The following is a 20503-nucleotide window of genomic DNA, read 5'->3' on the forward strand; positions in this document are numbered from 1 at the left end:
TAATATTCTAAGTGTCCAGTCACCAAGTCAGCCGTTCAGCCAATCAAAGTGTAATATGCTTATGATATGCTAAGGCCACTCAACCACTCACTCTGACATGCACTGACCACAAGGGGGCAGACAATCCAGCTGGTAGTTTAGCTTGCTGCTATGGTCCAGCAGAACAGGATTGAGTGAAACAGACAGGACACACCCTGGATGGCCAACCTCCCACATCCCTCCCTGGCCCCAATCGTGCACTGGTGGGGTCCCTCAGCCTGGCCTGCATCCTCTTGAAATCCAGGCTGAGGGAACCTTCCCCCCAAGTGCATGAATTTTGTGCCCCGGGGCCTCTAGTTAGGCCTCTGTTATTAATAACAAAATATAATGTTCACTAGTAATTGATTACTATAATCATCTTGCATTCATTTCCCTTACATGTCTTATGCACAGGTGCACTATTTCTCTCCACTAATACCAGCAGTGAATATTTTAGCTGCCATTTGTCACGTCATTAGTTTTATACTAACTTGTTTGGTGTATGTAAGAGGAAATATTTCACTTTTGGAGAACAAGAAAAATAAGTTAACTTGCATGATGCTTATAATTTTATAGTTATTCAGTGTCTGATAAGTTAATGTTGAAGAAAAACTATTAATTTTTATTAAAATGTTCTATTATTTTATGTTAATTATTACTCATTTATTTCAGCCCTTTGTATTCAGCATGTCTCTATAAAAATAAATCTATATTTCTATGAAAATTGAAGCTTTGTTTTTTTGTGGCCCACATAAATTTAAACCTTGTTTATTTGGCCCATGTAAGCCTTTGAGTATGGCATGCTTGCTCTAGACCCAGGAAAGCCTGTGATGAAATTCAGTCAGAGTCTGAAGGCCTCCGAACAAGAACTGAGAATTTAAGTCCCAGTGCAAGCCTTAAGGCCCAAGAACTGGAACAGCTAACATTGAAGGGTGGGAGAAGATGGATGTCTCTCAGTAAAGAGAGCACCTCTCCTCTGCCTTTTTGTTCTTTCCAGTTCTTCATCAGTTTATATAGTGGCCATCAGCATTAGGGATGCTCAGTTACCAATTTTAGTGCTAAACTCTTCTGGAGATATCCTCCCAGAAGTAATGTTTTATCACTTGTCTAGTTGTCCCTCACTCCAGTCAAGTTGATACATAAAATTAAGCATTACATCTCCACATAATCAAGACAATGAATAATGCTAATAACTGGATTATATAAAATATGTAATTCAGGGTATTTTGTGTTCTTTGTTTTCCACAAATCTGAAGCATAACCTAGTCAAATTTCCAACTGATTTATAATTAATAATAATATTCAGTGTTAGACTATTACTAGAGGCCAATTGCACAAAATTTATACACAGATCGGGCATGTCCCTCAGCTCAACCTGTACACTCTCTAATCTGGGACATCCCTTTCACAATCCAGGACTGCTGGCTCCCAACTGCTCATCTGCCTCCCTGCCTGATAGCCCCCAAACACTTCTATCTGCCAGATTAATCACCCCCTAACCACTCCCCTGCCAACCTGATTGATGCTAGCTGCTCCCCTGTTGGCCTCATTGCCCCCAACTACCATCCCCTACCAGTTCAGTCATCCCCAACTGCCATCCCCTGCCAGCCCAGTTGCCCCTAACTACTCTCCCCTGCAGGTCTGGTCCGCCCCAACTGCCCTCCTCTGCAGGCCTGGTCACCCCTAACTGGCTTCTTCCCTGCTGGCTTGATCACCTACAATTGCCCTCCCCTGCCAGACATTTTGTGGAAGCCATCTTATGATCACATGGGAGTGGCCATCTTATGACCACATAGAGACAGCCATCTTGTGACCAAATGGGGGCGACCATATTTTGTGAGGGTGTGAGGGTCAATTTGCATATTACCTCTTTATTATACGTATATGATGTTATTTTGGTATGTAATTATGAAGGAGTTAAAATAATTGAGTGAGCCGAAACTGATTTGGCTCAGTGAATAGAGTGTCGGCATGCGGACTGAAAGGTCCCGTGTTCAATTCCGGTCAAGGGCATGTACCTTGGTTGTGGGCACGTCCCTGGTAGGGGTGTGCAAGAGGCAGCTGATTGAGGATTCTCTCTCATCGATGTTTCTAACTCTCTATCCCTCTCTCTTCCTCTCTGTAAAAAATTAATAAAATATATTTAAAAAAATAATTGAGTGATATTGTTAAAATAATACCCCTTTCATTCCTATGAACTTCTACATATAAATAAATGTCTTTATTGCTTCAAATAATAAAATAAAAACATCTGTAGGATTAATTGTAAACTATCATATCCTAACAATAATTCATGTAAGTCCATGATAATTTCAGTAATTATAAAAAAATGCTTTAAAATCTCATTAAGATATTCATTCTGAAAATTAATTTTATATTGAAATTTTTATTAAATTTATAATATATTCATGCTAAGATTAATTATGTACTAAATAATTATAATGCAATTAAATTCAGGATAAAAACAAGTTGATTAAGATTTATATAGAAAAATGTTAAACTTTAGTGTATATATATACATACACACATATCTACATATATCTAGTTATGTACATATTTTGTGACACAATTAAAATGGAGTCTTTGATATAAGAGCTTTAAACATATAATAATATTGTATTAGTGTTCATCTTGGTGTAAATGAAATGAAACAGCTCAAAATGAAAAAAGAAAACTGAAAGACTTCTGAGCCAGCATTCTCTTTCTCTTTCTTATTTCATTAATACCACTTTCCAAAACTGTTAATATGTACTAAATATTCTTATTTTTGTCTGTATTATAGAATACATTTTTTAACAGAATATCCAAAATTTGTTATAATGACAAAGAGTGTGGCTTCCAATCTTGCTTTACTAACAAAACCCTATCTTTGTTTTGATCCCAATATTTCTAGTCTAAGATAATTATCACTGATCCTGATCATTAAAGTCAATCTCATTCTTTTGGGAAAATCCTGGTATTCACAATTGTACTTGTGCATCTGGCCATTCAGATTCCTGAATTTTGAATTACATATGGAAAGAGTAACTCCTTAAATGTTAGATTATCATTAAATGAAATAAAAATATTTCCCTGCTTCTTGTTTGGTTTCTCTGTTACTTGCAGAGAAATCATTCACCAGGATTAAAAAATAAAAGCTTCAAAGATATATTAATAGACTTTGATAATTAGTATTATTTGTACTAACAAGTTTTTATGTGAGATAAAAAAAATGAGCCAATAATTTATTAGATCCAATTTTGCTAGGGTACATTTTTGAAGCAACATTATACTTGAAAAAACAGTTACTGACCCCAATTGATGCTTTTCATAGGCAAAGCTTTTAAAAAGAATAGTTGTTCTTATAAGATAGCATTTAAAGTTCCATATTTCATAACTATATTACAAATATTTCAGCATCATTGAAAAATTTCCATTTAATTTTGTACTTTCACATATACATGAGTATGTTTATTACTAGTACCCTGTTTCCCCGAAAAAAAGACAGTGTCTTATTTTAATTTTTGCTCCCAAAGATGTGCTAGGTCTTATTTTCAGGGGATGTCTCATTTTTCCATGAAGAAGAATATGGTACACATTTATTGTTAAATGAAAATAAAGGAAATTTATTACCTGTATATGGTACGGTAGTACGGTAGTTGTCAACACAAACCAGACAAACTGAATCCTACAGTATCGAGAATTTACTCATTTATTCAATGACAATCATGTCATCATCTTCTGGAACATCATCATAACAATTCCTGAATTTCCTGGTGAATTTCTTGTGACTCCATTTCTTTCAGAATCAGTGGACCAAATCTCTCATGTTTAGCCTAGGGGGGCCTTATATTTCACTCAGAAGGAAACCTGTAAGTAGGTCTTATTTTTGGAGGATGTCTTATTTTTGGGAAACACGGTATATATAGATAAATATTTTTCAGTTCTGATATTAAAAATTAGGGGCCCAGTGTGCAAAATTGGTGCAGGGTCCCTTAGCCCAACCTGCCCTCTCCCACAGACTGGGCGCCCTCAGGGGATGTTCTTACTGACAGCTGAAGCCGGGTCCTCGGTGGGAGGCAACCAGGCTGATCAAAGGAAGGCACCTTCCCCATCACCCTGCTGCCAGCTACCATAGCTGCCAAGGTGTTTTCAACAATATGGACTCCAGTCCCTTCACCATGAAAAAATTACAACTTTCTTTAGTCAAGATGTATCTTTCATAGGATATGACTTTCTTTTCTTTCTTACTTTCTTTCTTTTCTTTCTTTTCTTTCTTTTCTTCCTTCCTTCCTTCCTTCCTTCCTTCCTTCCTTCCTTCCTTCCTTCCTTCCTTCCTTCCTTCCTTCCTTCCTTCCTTTCTCTCTTTCTCCTCACCTGAGAATATGCTTCCATTGATTTTTAGAGTGTGGAAGAGAGAGAGGGAGAGACAGAGAAAAACATCAGTGTGAAAGGGATACTTTGATTGGTTGCCTCCTGCATGAGCCGTGACCTGGGCCCTGGCCAAGGAGGAGCCTGTAACCTAGACACATGCCCTTGGTAAGAATCAAATCCAGACCCTGTGGACAGCAGGCCGAGGCTCTATCCACTGAGCCAAACCAGTGAGGCAGGATATGACATTTCTTAGTTCCTCCAGCAGTGGACCTTCGTTTTTTTTCTTCAGGAGTGTGGTAGAAAAACCCTAGATCACCTCCTTGGATTCTTATTACACAAGTTACCAAGAACAATGCAAGTGGTGGCATTCAGGGAGCTTAGCCAATGAGTAGTCAGAAAAGGTGTTTACATTTGAACTGGTTTGGCTCAGTGGATAGAATGTTGGCCTGCAGACTAAAGGGTCCTAGGTTTGATTCTGGTCAAGGGCATGTACCTTGGTTGGGGGCACATCCCCAATGGGGAGTGTGCATAAGGCAGCTGATCAACGTTTCTCTGTCATCATTGTTTCTGACTGTCTATCCCTCTCCCCTCTTCTGTGTAAAAGATCAATAAAATATATTTTAAAAAGAAAAGAAAGAAAAGGTGTTTCCTCTACAGTCCATGTGCAGAGGATCCCCTGCATTGTGTCCACTGTGCTAAGGGCGTGTCCTTGGCCCTCAAGCCCAGCAGCCCTGCGTTAGCTGTGTCTGCTGGGCTGGTGGGCGTGGACCCTGTTCGCTATGTCTGCTGGTTGGGGTGTGGACCAACTTGGCACAAGCACACACGCAAGCCGCCGCTCCACTCCACAGCTGCTTGGGCTTGGCACCCTTGGCTACTAGTTCCAGGACTTAGGCCGCTTGGTACCAGCGCCCATTGACCACTCCTGGCGGGGGGCATTCTGGGACCCCAGACACTCATGATCTACATGCTGACCTACAGGCTTGGAGTGGCCTGGATACCGAGGATGTTCCTGGGACCCAGGCTGCTCAGCACCTGTGTATGCAAATTAACTGCCATATTTGTCAGATTAATTTGCATACTCACTCCTGATTGGCTGGTGGGCATGGTAGAGGTATAGTCAGTTTGCATCTTTCTCTTTTATTAGTGTAGATTATATTTCCAATCAATTATCTTTTGTCATATGATATAGTCCAGATTAAAAAGCTCCTGGTTTTTGTCAAATAACTATGTTTAAAGGGCATAAAGTTGTTTTTCAAATGTAGATATTCTTTTTATCCACTATGTATTATGAATATTATGACTAATGGACTGACTTTAGAAAGTTAACATGCATAAAGTTAATTCTTATTTAATCTCATAAAGAATGTTCAGGGTCAATAAGTAGAATGAAGACAATTAGTCAGAAAAATAGAAGGTAATTTCCTTCTGCAGCTGACTTGTATTTCAGGGCTATTCTATGTCTTTACATTGCCAACCTTCCTACTCTTTGAATATTTTGGAGATGTCAGGATAGTCAAGATATGAACACAGTCAACTCTCTCATTGCCTTGAGCATTGCTGAAGGATATTCAAGCTATTTGCTGACCTCTAGCTATATTTCAACCAAACTTTATTTTATAAAGAGTCTCTAGGCTCAGCCATAAGACATTTTTATGCCTCATTTGATTAATGCTTCCAGCCATAGTCCTCAGTGATTTGGTAATATTTTAAATCCCTGCCTAAGTTTTTTCTCTGCTAGATAACCAGTGGGTAGAGCTGCCAGAATATTTGTATTCCTTTCTTTGTGGCCAACAACTGACTTAATGGTTCCTGGGAGAGTGTTATTATTTGATCATTCTTCCCCTTTTAATGTCTGCTTTCTGTAGTTTCACAGAAAACTATTACCTTGTAAATAGGCCTCCCCTGCTTTTCCTTCTGATCCTATCATCTCCACTTTTTCCCCTCAGAACATGGAATTAAAAGTCAATCACAGCTGCTTCTGAAACTAAGCTCTGTTACTATTTGACTTAGGCCAGGATACTGACCTCTGAGTCATGAGTTCTGTGAAATACACATTGAGATAAGTAAATAAAGTTGTAATATAACAGTGACAGGCACTTTTAAATAAAAGTTTAAATACTTTTAAGTAAAATTCAGTTTCTCTACTTCCCTTTTACCCTTATAACAGTTATAACTATTCCTTTTGTATTGAAGTACTAACTCATCAGAGACTTTTAATTCAAATATAGTTTTCAGTCAACATTTATTCTATATCTGTGAAAGGGCAGGGCAAGGTGGGGCTAACTCCTGACTCCATTTTGTACTGTGAGGCAGGGCAGAGCTATCCTCCATTTTGTGTAACTGGACCCTAGCCCTCATCCCACAAATCAGGGTCCGCCAAAGCAGTGACATAACCATCCCTATAAAACTCCTTGACCTGTGGAAGCTTGCTCTCTCTTTCACCACACGGTCGGCGTGAGTGGGACAGAGCCAATACTGGCATGGAATTCAGGCTTTCTGCAGTTGCATTGGACTCGGCTCCCTTGGTAGTCCTTGGTGATCACAAATCTGGGCATAATAATCTATACTTATATTTAATCAAGTATTTGTTTCTCTTCCCTTTGTTTATAAATTACATGGTTGTTAATTTGTACATCAGAACTTTCCTGATTAATTGGACAATTATTATACATAATTTATACTATAAATATTTCATTGAAATACAGTAATATCAATTTATTACTATACTAGAGGCCTGGTGTATGAAATTCATGCATGGGTAAAGTCCCTAGGCTGTCCAGTGATCAGGACTGATCTGTGGGGCAATCAGGGTGGCCTGTGGACTGTGGGCAGCTGCTGGTTTGAGGCCTGTGGACTGTGGGCAGCTGCTACATTAAATGTCTATCCCCTGGTGGTCAGTGTGTGTCATAACAACCAGTCATTCCTGCAGGATTAGGCCAAAACAGGCTCTCTTACATCCTCCGAGGGGGCCCAGATTGCAAGAGGACACAGACCAGGCTGAGGGACCCCACTAGTGCACAATTGGGGCCAGAAAGGGATACAGGAGTTTGGCCAGCTAGGGAGGGACTGTTGGAGGACTTCAGAGCATGTCTGGCTTGTCTCCCTCAGTCCAGATCAGCTGGACCCCAGCAGCAAGCTAACCTAGTGGTTGGAGCATCTGCTCCCTGGTGGTCAGTGCACATCACAGTGAGCAGTTGAGCGGCCTTAGCATATCATTAGCAAATTATTCTTCGATAAGTTGAACAGCTGACTGGTTGACCAGACACTTAGCATATTAGGCTTTTGTTATATAGGATTGGGAAGATTTCATGCATTTTTAAATTTACTGAATAATATCTATTTTGATACTATTACCACTGATATGGAATTTTTGGACTGGAACTCAGATTCTTTGTTTGCCAGGATTGAAGAATGAATCCACAGACAGAAAGTTGTATAGCAAAGGTAGAAATTTGTTGAAGAACAAGTACAGACTCCCACATGGGGAGAGGAAAAGATTCACACAGAATGGACTCCCACCTACGGAGGGCGAAAAAGGTCCCACTGAGTTCCTTTTCCCTATGGTTTATGAAGACTGCAGATCTCGGTGCCTTGAAATCTCCTCTGATTGGTCACTATTCCCTTAGACTGGTTATTATAGTAACTCCCCCCTCCTTTCTTATTGTTTTTCTATTCCCTTTGGGTTTTCTTCTTCTCCCTCTAAATGAAAGGCTTCCTTCTCTTTATTCTGTAAATATAGACCTTTTGCTGTTCCCAGATTCCTCATTCTATGGAAATGTACCTGTTGTAGCTTTCCAGCTCCCCCATTCTATGGAAATGTACCTTCTGCTGCTCTGCAGTCCTGTGCTTCCTTCATGATTCCCCTAATTTTCAAAATTTCTAAAATGTCCTAAACCTGTCCTATTTTACCCCTAAAATTTATGTTTCACCATTTATTAGTAATTTTACCAACTTGAAGTTTTCCAGCTTATATTCAAGTTGATTTTATCTCCAAATGCAGATAACATTTTATATCCAGGTTATGTCAAGCATACTTTTTGCTTCCTTCAAAAGTACAGGAAAGTACAAGAAATGAACCCTTTCTTATTTCAATGAATGACACTAATTTTCTATTATCAGAAAGATTAGACTAAGCAATGAATATTTGTATTCAATAAGATATTTTATATTTCCACAATTACCTTGTTCTCATGTGTAAGATTTTGTACTTCCTTTTCAGAATTTATAATTTGCTCTTAGTTCCTTAGAAATATTGTTCTAGTTTTACATGTAGCAAAATATCCCTTATAATTCTAATGGGAAACCAGAATATTTTCTTAGTGATTGTATACTTGATTCATGACTTGAGGCTTAATACACCCAGGATCTAGAAACTGTTTATTGTTTAGAGAAACCCCAGTGATGACATTGAAATATTCTATTGTTGTATTGTCAATTAGTGAGCTAGACAAGATGCCTTAATGAGCCAATTAGTTAGGAATCATCTTTATTGAATGTAGATTCAGAGCAGATTACCTCTGTCAAATTCTGAACAAACACAGGAAGGAGTATTCTATTTTTATATACTTCTAGTTCTTTGTGTATGTTATTTTTGCAGAGTTTGTAACCTTGAGTGCATATCATATCTAATAAACATCTGTCATATCTATGCAGACAACTTGTAACCTTGAGTACATATCATATCTATTGTATATAGACACTTTGTGACCTTGGATACATAATGAACAAACACTTGACAGGAGAATATGAGAATTATTATCAATATCAACATATCAGCCCCTTTAGATGGCTAGCTTGCCAGGTCAGACAGCTAAGTTTATCTTTTTTATTATTCAAGCATAAAAATAAAGTTATATTTTACAGAATAAGAGACTATCTAAAAATAACAGAGTAGTTCAAATAGCAGTTTTTCAAAGGAGGAACCACCATGCTTCATTATATCTCTCTCCCTCTTCCTTCCTCTCTGAAATCAATTTAAATAATTTGATAAAAAGAACCTTAAATACATAGTTTTTCTAAAGCTCATTATAGATGTGAGCATGCAAAGAAACCTACTGAATTTATAGCCCACAAAGTAATTAGCCAGTACTAGAAGAGAAGTGATCCATGGCTACTTTTACATCTCATGAAAGAGCTGCGACTAAGGAGAAAACAGGTATGCTTTTAATAAGTTGCTAAAGACTAATAGTGGGTTGATATGCCATTTTAGAATCCTAGGGAGGAAGAAAATCTGCAACTACCTGCCAACTCTTTTCCACAAGCTTTATTGAGCATTCATGAGAAAAACTGAGAGCAGCACAGGAAAGCTGAGACAGATTTCATATAAGATTCAGGTGTTCAGGGACTGCTGCAGTCTAAGAGCAGGGCAGTGGAACTGGTCACTTCAGGTACTCATGTGGTAGTGGTATGATAGGTCTGCTAAAATATAAAAGCAGCATGTTCTAATTGGTTTGGCTCAGTGGATAGAGCATTGGCCTGTGGAGTCAAGGGTTTCAGGTTTAATTCCAGTCAAGGGCTTCTGTCCCTGCTGTCACTTTTTTTTTTTTTAAATTCTCTCCTGAGGATATTTTTTCCATTGATATACTTAAAGAGACTGGAGGGGGGGGGGGGGCATAGAGAAAAAAAAAAAAAAGATTTGAGAAAGACACATTGACTAGTGATTGGTTTTCTTCCATACCCATCTTGACAAGGCCAGTATTGAGCCTGCAACCAAGGTACCTGTCCTTGTTGTCCAGGAATTGAAACTGTGACCTCTGAATCTGAATACCAAAGTTTTAACTGCTCAGACAAATTAGCCAGAGCTAAAGAATGTATTTTTTAAAAGATTTCTAATTATCCACTTCGATGTTCATGTCTTTATATCATTATCTATCCATCTATCTATCTATCATCTATCTATCATTCTATCATCTATCTATTATTAATCTATTTATCATCTGTCATCTACCTATCTACCTATCTATCCATCTCTCTATCTTTATATCTATCTCTTTAAACATTTTTAAGACACTACTGACTTTAAATTAAAATAACAACAGTGGATTGGGAGATTTACAGCATATGTAGAATTAAATATATAATGAGGGCAAAAAGAATAGGCCTCTGGTAACTTGAGGTATAATTTTGTAAGATTCTTGCTTTGTTTATAAAATAGTAGATTATTTTTAAGGTAGACTTATTACAGAGTTCCCGAACAATCAAACAATGCAGGAAGAGAGTTTGGAGAGACTCACTTTATTCATCTCATGATGGGCTTAGAGAAAAGGATTTCAAATTCTGAGGAAGACTACAAGCAGAACTTCCCTTTATATTAAAGAGCCAGCCCTATGTGCACTTACTGGTTATCTCGATGCTGGCCTTGAAAACAATACAGTGCTATCTAATTAAAAAATGCACCTGGCATGGCATTGAGATTATGGGCATATCTAGTCTCTGGTCTACAAGGTCATATAGCTAAGTTTATCTTCATCATTCTTCAAATAGGCTAAAGCATACTACCTAGAAAGCAACATTTTAGGATGAGGCATCTAAGAGCAGAAAATTCCAAACAGCAGTTTGTTACAAATAGGGATTTTCCTTCTTACCCCCCCAACCCCCTTGTCCCACAAGCTTTTCAGCTTTGTGGCACAATGACCACTGATGTTAGGGGTCTCGAAACTCTTTTACTACTTCCTGCTGGAAAGGGTCTCTGTCTAAAGTGTTAACATCCCATTTCTTCCTCTTGGAGAGGTTTGTAAGAAATTCTTCTGGCTTGTAGGACCATTTGAAGTTTAAAGGCATCTAGACTGGATGAGATAAAGTGAGTTAATAGATTTAGAAGACATGGTCCTAGGGTTATGGCTATCAGTAGAATTAACAGTGGTCCTGTCAAAGGAAAGAGCCATTTCCAGACTCCCCCATTTCAGCCCAGGTCTCAGATAACTGTCTTATTTTTGAAGCTCAATCAGCTAGTTTCTTGGCCTTATCTTCTATAATACCAGACTGGTTAGCATAAAAACAGCATTCTTCCTCAAGGAACAGGCACAGACCCCCTTTATCCACTGTGAGAAGGTCTAGTCCTCTTCAATTCGGAAGAGTAATAGCTGCCAGTGAGTGGTTAAGATTAAGGAAGTTCATTAACAGTGAAAGAATTAGCCTTAGTTTCATCATGTTCCTTTGCTGTTTAAGAAGCAGTAATTTTAGGGTGCCTCTGTGTTCCAGCAAGGGCAGAAAACTGAAATACTGAGAGAGAAACCAATATGGTGGCATAGGTAAATGCCTAACTGCAGCCTCACACAACAATTTCAAAAAATACAACTAAAATACAAATTGGACATTATCCAGAACGACAGGAAAGTTGACTGACTAGAAATTTTACAACTAGAAGGAAAGAGAAAACCAGAAGGAAAATCAGAGAAGCTGTAAAAAATCCTAAGGTACAGAGACACGGTGAGCACACGAGGGGAGAAGACGGAGCCAGAGAGGAGGGGTAGGCTGAGTGCCTGGCTGGCGTTCCCAAGAGGAAAGGAGATAAAAGCTCCGGACTGTGCTGAACCCCAGTTCTGAGCGAGAACCTGGGGACCCAGACACATAAGGAGGGAGTCTGGGCTGTAAGGTGAAAACTCAGGGGAGCGGTGAAAGGCAGAGCCCAATGAGGTGTACACATTGTGTGCAGAGGACAAACTGTTGACTCTACTGCTAGATTGCCCTGGTGGGAAGGAGACAAAAGCTCCGGACTGTGCTGAGCCCCAGTTCTAAGCCAGACCCTGGGGACCCAGGGTCATACAGAGGGAGCCTGGGATGTAAGGCAGAAACTCATGGGAGCTGCAAAAGGAAGTCCCAGAGGTGCACACATTGTACAGAGAATGGACGGTTAACTGTGCCGCTGGATTGCCCTAGTGGGAAGGAGACTAAAGCTCCAGACTACTCTGAACCCCACTTCCCACCCCACTTCCAACTGAACTGAACCCCAGTTCTGGGCTCATTGGGGGAGAGCCTAGACTGTTTGGTAGCAGGTGAAACTCAAGGACATCTTTCTCTCAGAGGTGCTTGCAGCGAGTACTGAAGGACACTGAGGAACACTGAGACTCAGGAACTTCATAGGGTGGGGCTGAGGGAAGCCAAGGCTGTAGGCTCTACCTTCAAACTCCACCCCATCCAAGCTGAACATAGAGACTTTTAAGGCTACCAATTCAGGGAAGGTGCAAAAATGCCGAGACAAGGAAATAGATCACAAACGAAATAAATAGAGGACAAAAAGTGACTGGATATTGAGTTCAAAACCATGCTTATAAGGTTTTTCAAGAATTTCTTAGAAAAGGCAGATAAAATAAACAAGACCTATGAGAAGCTGAAAAGGGATCAACTAGAAATAAAGAATAGATTGTCTGAAATAAAAAATATTATAGAGTCCTAAAAACAGAATGGAAGATCGCAAGAATCAAGTCAAAAGATTTGGAACATAAAGAGCCAGAAGACACTCCTCTGCAGAAGCAAGAAGACAAAAGAATCAAGGAAGTTGAAGATAATGTAAGAAATCTCTGGGACAACTTCAAGCGAACCAACATCAGAATTATGGGGGTCCCAGAAGATGAGAGAGAGAAAGATACTGAAAACATACTGAAAGAAATAGTGACAGAAAACTTCCCCCACCTGGTGAAAGAATTAGACTTACAAGTCCAGGAAGCACACAGAACCCCAAACAAAAGGAATCCAAAGAGGACCACACCAAGACACATCATAATTAAAATTTCAAGAGCAAAAGGCAAAGAAAGAATATTAAAAGCAGCAAGAGCAAAGCAGGTAGTTACCTATAAAAGAGCACCCATACGATTGTCAGCTGATTTCTCAACAGAAACCATGCAGGCCAGATGGGAATGGCAAGAAATATTCAAGGTGATGAATAGCAAGAACCTACAACCAAAAATAATCTACCCAGCAAAGCTATCACTCAGAATCAAAGGGCAGATAAAGAGCTTCACTAATAAAAAAAAGCTAAAGGAGTTCATCACCACCAAACCAGAATTATATGAATTGCTGAAGGGGGTTATTTAGGAAGAGGAAGAAAATAAAGATAAAAATTAAGAACAACAAATACATAACTATCAACAAGTGAATCTAAAAACCAAGGGAATTAAAAAATCTGATGAACAATATTAACTGGTGAATATAATAGAATCAGAGGTATGGAAGGGGAGTGAACTGACAATTCTCAGGGAAAAGAGGAGTGGGGGGTGTGGGAAGAGACTGAACATAAACTGTGTACCTATGGATGAGGACAATGGGGGGTGGGGAAAGGGCAGAGGGTGGGGTGGGAACCTGGTGGAGGGGAGTAATGGAGGGAGGGAAAAATGAGGAACATTTGGTAATAATATGAATACTATGATTTATTAAAAAAAAAAAAAAAAGAAGAAGAAGAAGACCTAAAAAAAAGGGGGGGGGGGGGGGGCAGAAGAGCTCTCCTCCTGGGACTAGAGACGTCTTGGGTGATGGCAGAATTCATAAAAAGACAAAATGAGAATTATTAGAAAGAAAAAAACACACAATAATTATCCAGAGATACCAGAGCATTTCCAATTTAAGAGAAGATAAGAAATATTAGTGCAAGGAAGAATTCATTAGGGCATTTTTGAATCCCTTAGAGCAGGTTGATCAGCCAGGTCTGTTGTTCTCTTGAAGGTGATCCACAGGAGGTGTTTCTGGTCAGAATTCACCTTCCACTCAGGCTGGATGTCACTCAGCTGGTGGGCTGCTTTCACTGGAGATTGGTGAATTTAGTTGTTCAGTTCTGCAACCTTGAGATCTGTGGGAGTGGTTAGTATAACTGGATAGTGTCCCTTCCAAATTGGCTTAAAGGGTTCTTTTTTCCAGTCTTTTACCCAAACCTGGTCTCTAGGTTTAGAAGGATGTGCAGCTGTTTCTAGAGGTATGGGTAGTTGGTCAGTAACCCATCTGTGGATCTCAAAGACAGTTTATCCAAGTCCTTGTAGTTGCTTCTGGATTTCTAAGTTTCCTATTTCCCCCAAATCTCCCTTTGGCCAAATTAAGGGAGGGGGTCTACCATATAGAATTTCAAAGGGAGAGAAACTTACCCTGGCCATTGGGGCACAGTGTACTTGCAGGAGTGCAAGAGGCAAGATATCTGTCCTGGGTAAGGTTGTCTCTTGGCATAGCTTAGCCATAGCCTGCTTTAGAGTCCAGTTCATGCGCCTTCCTTCCCTGAACTCTGAGGCCTGTAAGCTGTATGTAGGTTCCATCTAATTCCTAAAGCCTTAGCTACCTGTTGTACTACTTCTGCTACAAAGGCTAGGCCATTATCAGACACTATGGTCAGAGGCATTCCATACCTCAAAATTATGTCCTTCAGGAATGCCTTAGTGACTTCTCTCACCTTTTCAGTGCTAGTGGAATATGCCTTGACCCAGCCTGAAAAGGTACAAACAAGGACTAGTAGGCATTTATTTTCTCTGCTAGGCCCTACTTCTATAAAGTCTACTTCTAAGTGCTCAAAAGGAGCTTGCCCACAGTGCTGAACTCCTATTGGTCCCACAGGACCCTGTTTGGCATTGTTCTGTGTACAGAGGAGGCATCGCTGAGAAACTGAAGCACACAAGGAGGGAAAATGGGAAATTAGGTAATATCTGCCTAACAAAGCTTCTAGAGCAGTCTTCCCTAAGTGAGTAAGTCCATGCTGCTGGAGGACTACCTTATGTGCTAACTGTCTGGGACATAGATCCTATGATCTGAGAGTATCCACCAACCTTCTTTTGTTCTTTTGCCCCCTTCTTGCTGAGCCCATTCCTCCTCCTGTGGAATGTACTTTGGAGGTTCAGGTAATTCCAGGGCCAACATGATCTGTGCTGGTGCTGTTTGTCCTTTGGCAGCCTGCTCTGCTGTAGCGTCAGCAAGCTGGTTTCCTTCTGATACTGAGTCTTTCCCTTTCTGGTGACCTTTGCAATGAATGACAGCTGTTTCTTTAGGCTCCCAAACTGCTTCTAGTAACTTTAAAATCTCATTTTGATTTTTGATTCCTTTTCCTCCTGCTGTCAAGAGCCCGCTTTCCTTGTAGATAGCCCCATAAATATGCAGGGTAGCAAAGGCATAGCCTGAATCAGTGTAGATGTTGGCACGCTTATCCTTACTGAGTTCCAAGGTTCTGGCGAGGGCCCAAAGTTCTGCCGTCTGCGCTGACCATCCTTCAGGCAGGGCCTGTGCTTCAATTGTCTCAAAGTTTGATACTACTGCATATCCAGCTCGTCTTTTTCCTTCATTTAAGAAGCTGCTGCCATCTGTGAACAATACCAAGTCCGGGTTTGGCAGGAGCCTATCCATTAGATCTGGCCGGCTAGAGTAAACCTCCTGTAGGACTTCCAGGCAATCATGTTCAGGGACCCCCTTAGCAGACCCTGAGACAGGGGGGACATGGAGGCAACATGGGTCAATCTGTTTGGAGAGATAGGCTACTGGTCTTTGCCAATGTCCGAATTCCTGGGTTAGAATTTCTAGGGCTACCCCGTTGTTCTCATGGACGAAGAGATTAGTCCCGTGTCACATCTGGTAACCCAAGTGCTGGGGTCTCAATAAGCTTTGCTTTTATGCTGATGAAGGCTTTCTCCTGTTTGGGGCCCCATACAATGGGTGCTTTCTCTTCCCCCTTTAAAGCTTCATAGAGGGGCTTGGCCAGATCTGAAAACTCCAGGATCCAGATTTGACAGAACCCTGCTGCTCCCAGGAATTCATGAATCTGCCACCAGATGCTAGGACCTGGGATGGCACATACTGCCTGCTTTCTTCCAGTCCCTAGCCTTCATTTCCCTTGGGTGATTCAGAAGCCTAGATACTTGACTTCCTTCTGACAAATCTGTGCTTTTTGCTTGGACACTCTATAATCTGTTTCAGTTACCAATCTCAGGAGGGCTCGTGTCCCTTCCCAGCACTGAGCTCGTGTGGAACTGACTAGTAGGAGGTTGTCTACATACTGGAGTAGAACACATCCCAAATCCTGTCCTGGGAACTTAGATAAATCAGATGCTAGTGCTCCACTAAAGAGAGTAGGGGAGTTTTTAAATCCTTGTGGAAGTCTGGTCCAGGTGAACTGCTCCTTGGCTTCCGTATTTGGGTTTTCCCACTCAAAAACAAAAAGCAGCTGGCTGATGGGGGCTAATCGGAGGCAGAAAAAGGCATCTTTCAGATCTAGGCATGTAAACCATTCCGCTTCTGATGGAATAAGTCCTAGAAGTCTGTAGGAGTTTAGCAATGTCACATGTAAGGTTGTAACAGCCTCATTAACAGCCAGTAAATCCTGTACTGGGCGGTAATCATTAGTCCCAGGCTTTTTGACAGGCAAGAGGGGAGTATTCCATGGTGACTGGCATCTTTTAAGGAGTCCCCACTGAAGTAGCCGGTCTAAGTGGATCTGAATTCCTAGGTGTGCCTCCCTTGGAATTGGATATTGTTGGATTTTGACAGGCTGTGACCCAGGCTTTAAGTCAATTAGTATTGGGGCATGGTCTTTGGCCAGGCCAGGAGGATTTCCTTCTGCCCAGACCAGTGGGAATTCTTCCTCTAATTCAGGCTCTGAAGGTGAGGCCTTTGACTGAGGGTCATAAGATCTCCATTCTTCCTCCCAGGGCACTGCTAAGGATAGGATCATTGGAGAAGTGATCTGATTTCTGCCCCCATTTTGACTAAAAGGTCTCTACCCATCAGAGGTACTGGACAGTCTGGCAAGTATAGGAATTCATGAATTACTTGGTGGCCGCCAAGTTGGCATTTCTGAGGCCAGCAGAATGGTCTAAGGGTCTGTAGCTCCAATAATGGTAATCTCCTTCCCTGAGAGAGGTGCTACTTTCTGTGTGACTACTGAGTGCTCAGCTCCTGAATCAACCATAAAGTCCACAGTCTGGCCCCCAATTTTCATTCTGATCTTGGGCTCATGGGGGCCCAGCTGAAAAGAGCATGGTCTGTCCTAGTCAGAGTCGGCTGCTGCCAGCCCAATAAGGTTTGCTTCAGGTGGCTCTGGTTGATAGCAACTAGGTGGAAAAGGGGACCCTAATTTCTTGCTCTGCCATTTGGGACATTCATTCTTCCAGTGTCCTGTTTTCTTACAATAGGCATACTGGTCCCCTCTCAGACTTGCTCTTCCTTTCCCCACTGATCAGTCGTCTTGCTTTCCTTTTTGGGTTGTTTGGGGGCCCAAACCTCTGAAAGCCACTGCTATCACATTGGTCCTTCTTTGCATTTTCTTTCCTTCCTCCTGTTTTGCTTTCCTGTCTTGGTTGATGAAAACCTTGTTGGTTATCTCCAGAAGTTCACTAGTATTTTTTTCCTGCAAACCCTTCCAGCTTCTGTAATTTTCTCCTTAGCCTGCTGCTGCCTGCCTCTCCTTAGCCTGCTCCTGCCCTGCCTGCCTCTTCATTCCTGCTACTAAAACCTTACTTTGTCCCTTCTTGCACACACCGAACAGGACCCAAGGCGGCAAGGTCTGAGCAATTGCTAACCAGCTGTCTATGTAGGGAAACTGATCTGGGTGCCTAGAATCTCCTGTGACTACATTCCACACCACCCTGACCAATCCTTCCTCTGAAGAGCCTTCCAAGGGCCAGCCAACCCCGAAGGCTGGCCATTCTACTTCACAGAATTTCCTCAATGTTTCAGAATTTATTTTAATTCCATAATCTCCATCAAATCCCTTTTTAAAATTTTTCAACATGCAAATGAGAACAGTGAGTTTACTCTGTCCCGACCTCATTATGATCGGTGGCGCAAGACAGACAAGGGAGGGGGTGACCTGTTTTCACAGATCCTCACTCAGATGCCCGCCTGGCCGCGTCTCTTGGGAGCTTAGATTCGTCTTAGCTAAGGTGCACCCGTATAAACCCCGGGCCTGGTCACCTCCACGTGGGGGTGAGTCACCGTTATGCCATATGAAGAATCGCTGAACCGCAGGTTGGGGCTCACTGGGACTTTGTAACCGAAGTCATGGAGCCACACAAAGGATTAGAGAGGGCAGGCCCTCCCCCTCCACACTCACACACTTTCACCAGACATTCACTCAGAGTTTAAACAACAATCCACCCAATTCCTGATTGATTTGCCTAAGGAAGCCATATGGCCTCCGGGGGGGTGATCAAGCTCCCCCTTCCCCTCATTCAAGTGGGCTGAACTGACAGGGCCCCTACCTTACCGATTCTGTCGACAGGTCCAGAAGTGTCTGTCTGCTCTCTCCAAATGCTGGCCGGGTCCTGGGCTGAGGTCCGGGAGCGCCCAAAGTCCCCCAGTTTAATTCTGCTAAATCAGCAGAGAGGTGCCTTCCAGAGGCCTGTCCAACGCCCCCGGACCCCAAACCCGGCCCAGCCTCCAGAGACTAAAGGCCAAGCACGGGATGATTTTCTGGGCCAATGCACCAAATTATGTTACAGAGTTCAAACAATCAAACAACGCAGGAGGAGAGTTTGGAGAGACTCACTTTATTCATCTCGCGTTGGCCTTGAGAAAATGATTTCAAATTCTAAGCAAGGCTACAAGCAGAAATTCCCTTTATATTAGGGGTGTTGAACTCAATCAGAGAAGGGGCCAAAATCTAAAATCCAGTCTAAATCGAGGGCCGAATGGTTTACTGAACAGTCATAAACTGTCATTGTGATGGAAACGCAGCGGAGTGCAGTGATGACAGCGCGGTGCGGGCCACATTGCAAGGCCTGGCGGGACGGATTTGGCCCGCGGGCCTTGTGTTTGACACATGTGCTTTATATTAAAGAGCCAGCCCTATGTGCACTTAGTGGTTATCTTGATGCTGGCCTTGAAAACAATACAGTTCTATCCAATTAAAAAATGCACTTGGCATGGCATTGAGATTATGGGCATATCTAGTCTCTGGCCTACAAGGTCATACAGCTAAGTTTATCTTCATCATTCTTCAAATAGACTAAAAAGACTAGAAAGCAACATTTTAGAATAAGAGGCATCTAAAAGCAGAAAATTCCAAACAGCAGTTTATTATAAATAGTGGTTTTCCTTCTCAGACTAACAAATTAAAAACGCATAAGAGATCCCTCAAAATAACACAAAGAGATATGACTATATAACTAAAGAGTCAGCAGAGGAAATAAAATGGAACTACAAAAATATCATTTCACTCTAGAGATGGGAGAAGATGAACAAAGTAAGAAAAAGTAGACAGGCAAATAAAAAACAAATATAATTTTAGTAGACTTAAAAACAAATATATCAGTTATTGCATCAAATGTAAATATAATTTGGTTCATCCAGAAAATTTATCCAAGACAAAGTTAGAAGCTCAAAATATCTATGCATGATAACATCTGTGAATAATAAAAAGGAGAATCATTAAGAGTATGTAAGCAGCCGAATCTGGTTTGGCTCAGTGGTAGAGCTTCGGTCTGCGGACGGAAAGGTCCCAGGTTTGATTCCAGTCAAGGGCATGTACATTGGTTGGGGGCACATCCCTGGTAGGAGGTGTGCAAGAGGCAGCTGGTCAATTTTTCTCTCATCAACGTTTCTAGCTCTCTATCTCTCTCCCTTCTCTTCTCTGTAAAATATCAATAAAATATATTTAAAAAAAGATTATGTAAGCAAAACCTCATGTTGCCAATGTAGGTTGAATACTAATAACACTAGGGATAAAAGAAAAATGGATTGTGCAAAAATAACTTCAGGTTGTGAAGTACCATTTTTTTTACATTGTAACAAGTGCACATGCAGAATGACTTCTATAGTTGATAATGCAGACTTTCATCAACTGACCAAGGTAGTGTTTGACAATGAAGGAAGGCATTCCTCTTTCTCCTATACTCTACTTACTTTTCAGCAAGTCACTCTTTGGGGGAGTGAAGCTCTATCTCCTGAGGGACAAACATCCACATAAATTATTTGAAAACTTTAGGTAAAGCAAATTTGTCTCTTTTCCCTCCTTCATTCATTCAATTACATGTTTATCTCACTATGAACTAATCAGAGTATGTTCTATGAGCAAATGTAAATTAAAATAGAAATTAATAACAGAAAGATATTTTTAAAAACCCAAATTGAGGAAGAATTAGTCGAAGCACATAAATGACCAATGAAGTCAATAATAAACGAAAAATTGCAAGGAAAATTAGAAAATATTTACATATGAATAATAGTAAAATCA

At 41.0% G+C, this 20503-nt stretch overlaps 1 protein-coding gene across 1 annotated transcript; it reads right to left on the reverse strand.

The window, feature by feature from the left end:
• Positions 1–14123: 14123 nt before the first annotated feature.
• On the reverse strand, positions 14124–15681 carry LOC118718162. Its single transcript, XM_036436743.1, has 2 exons — positions 15129–15681; positions 14124–14269 (listed from the first exon to the last, which is right to left on the reverse strand). The coding sequence occupies exons 1-2, from the start codon at positions 15679–15681 to the stop codon at positions 14124–14126; spliced, it is 699 nt and encodes a 232-aa protein (XP_036292636.1).
• Between the last annotated feature and the right edge of the window lie 4822 nt (positions 15682–20503).

This window comes from Pipistrellus kuhlii, unplaced genomic scaffold (genome assembly GCF_014108245.1).
Source record: "Pipistrellus kuhlii isolate mPipKuh1 unplaced genomic scaffold, mPipKuh1.p scaffold_m20_p_1, whole genome shotgun sequence".
Lineage (NCBI taxonomy): Eukaryota > Metazoa > Chordata > Mammalia > Chiroptera > Vespertilionidae > Pipistrellus > Pipistrellus kuhlii.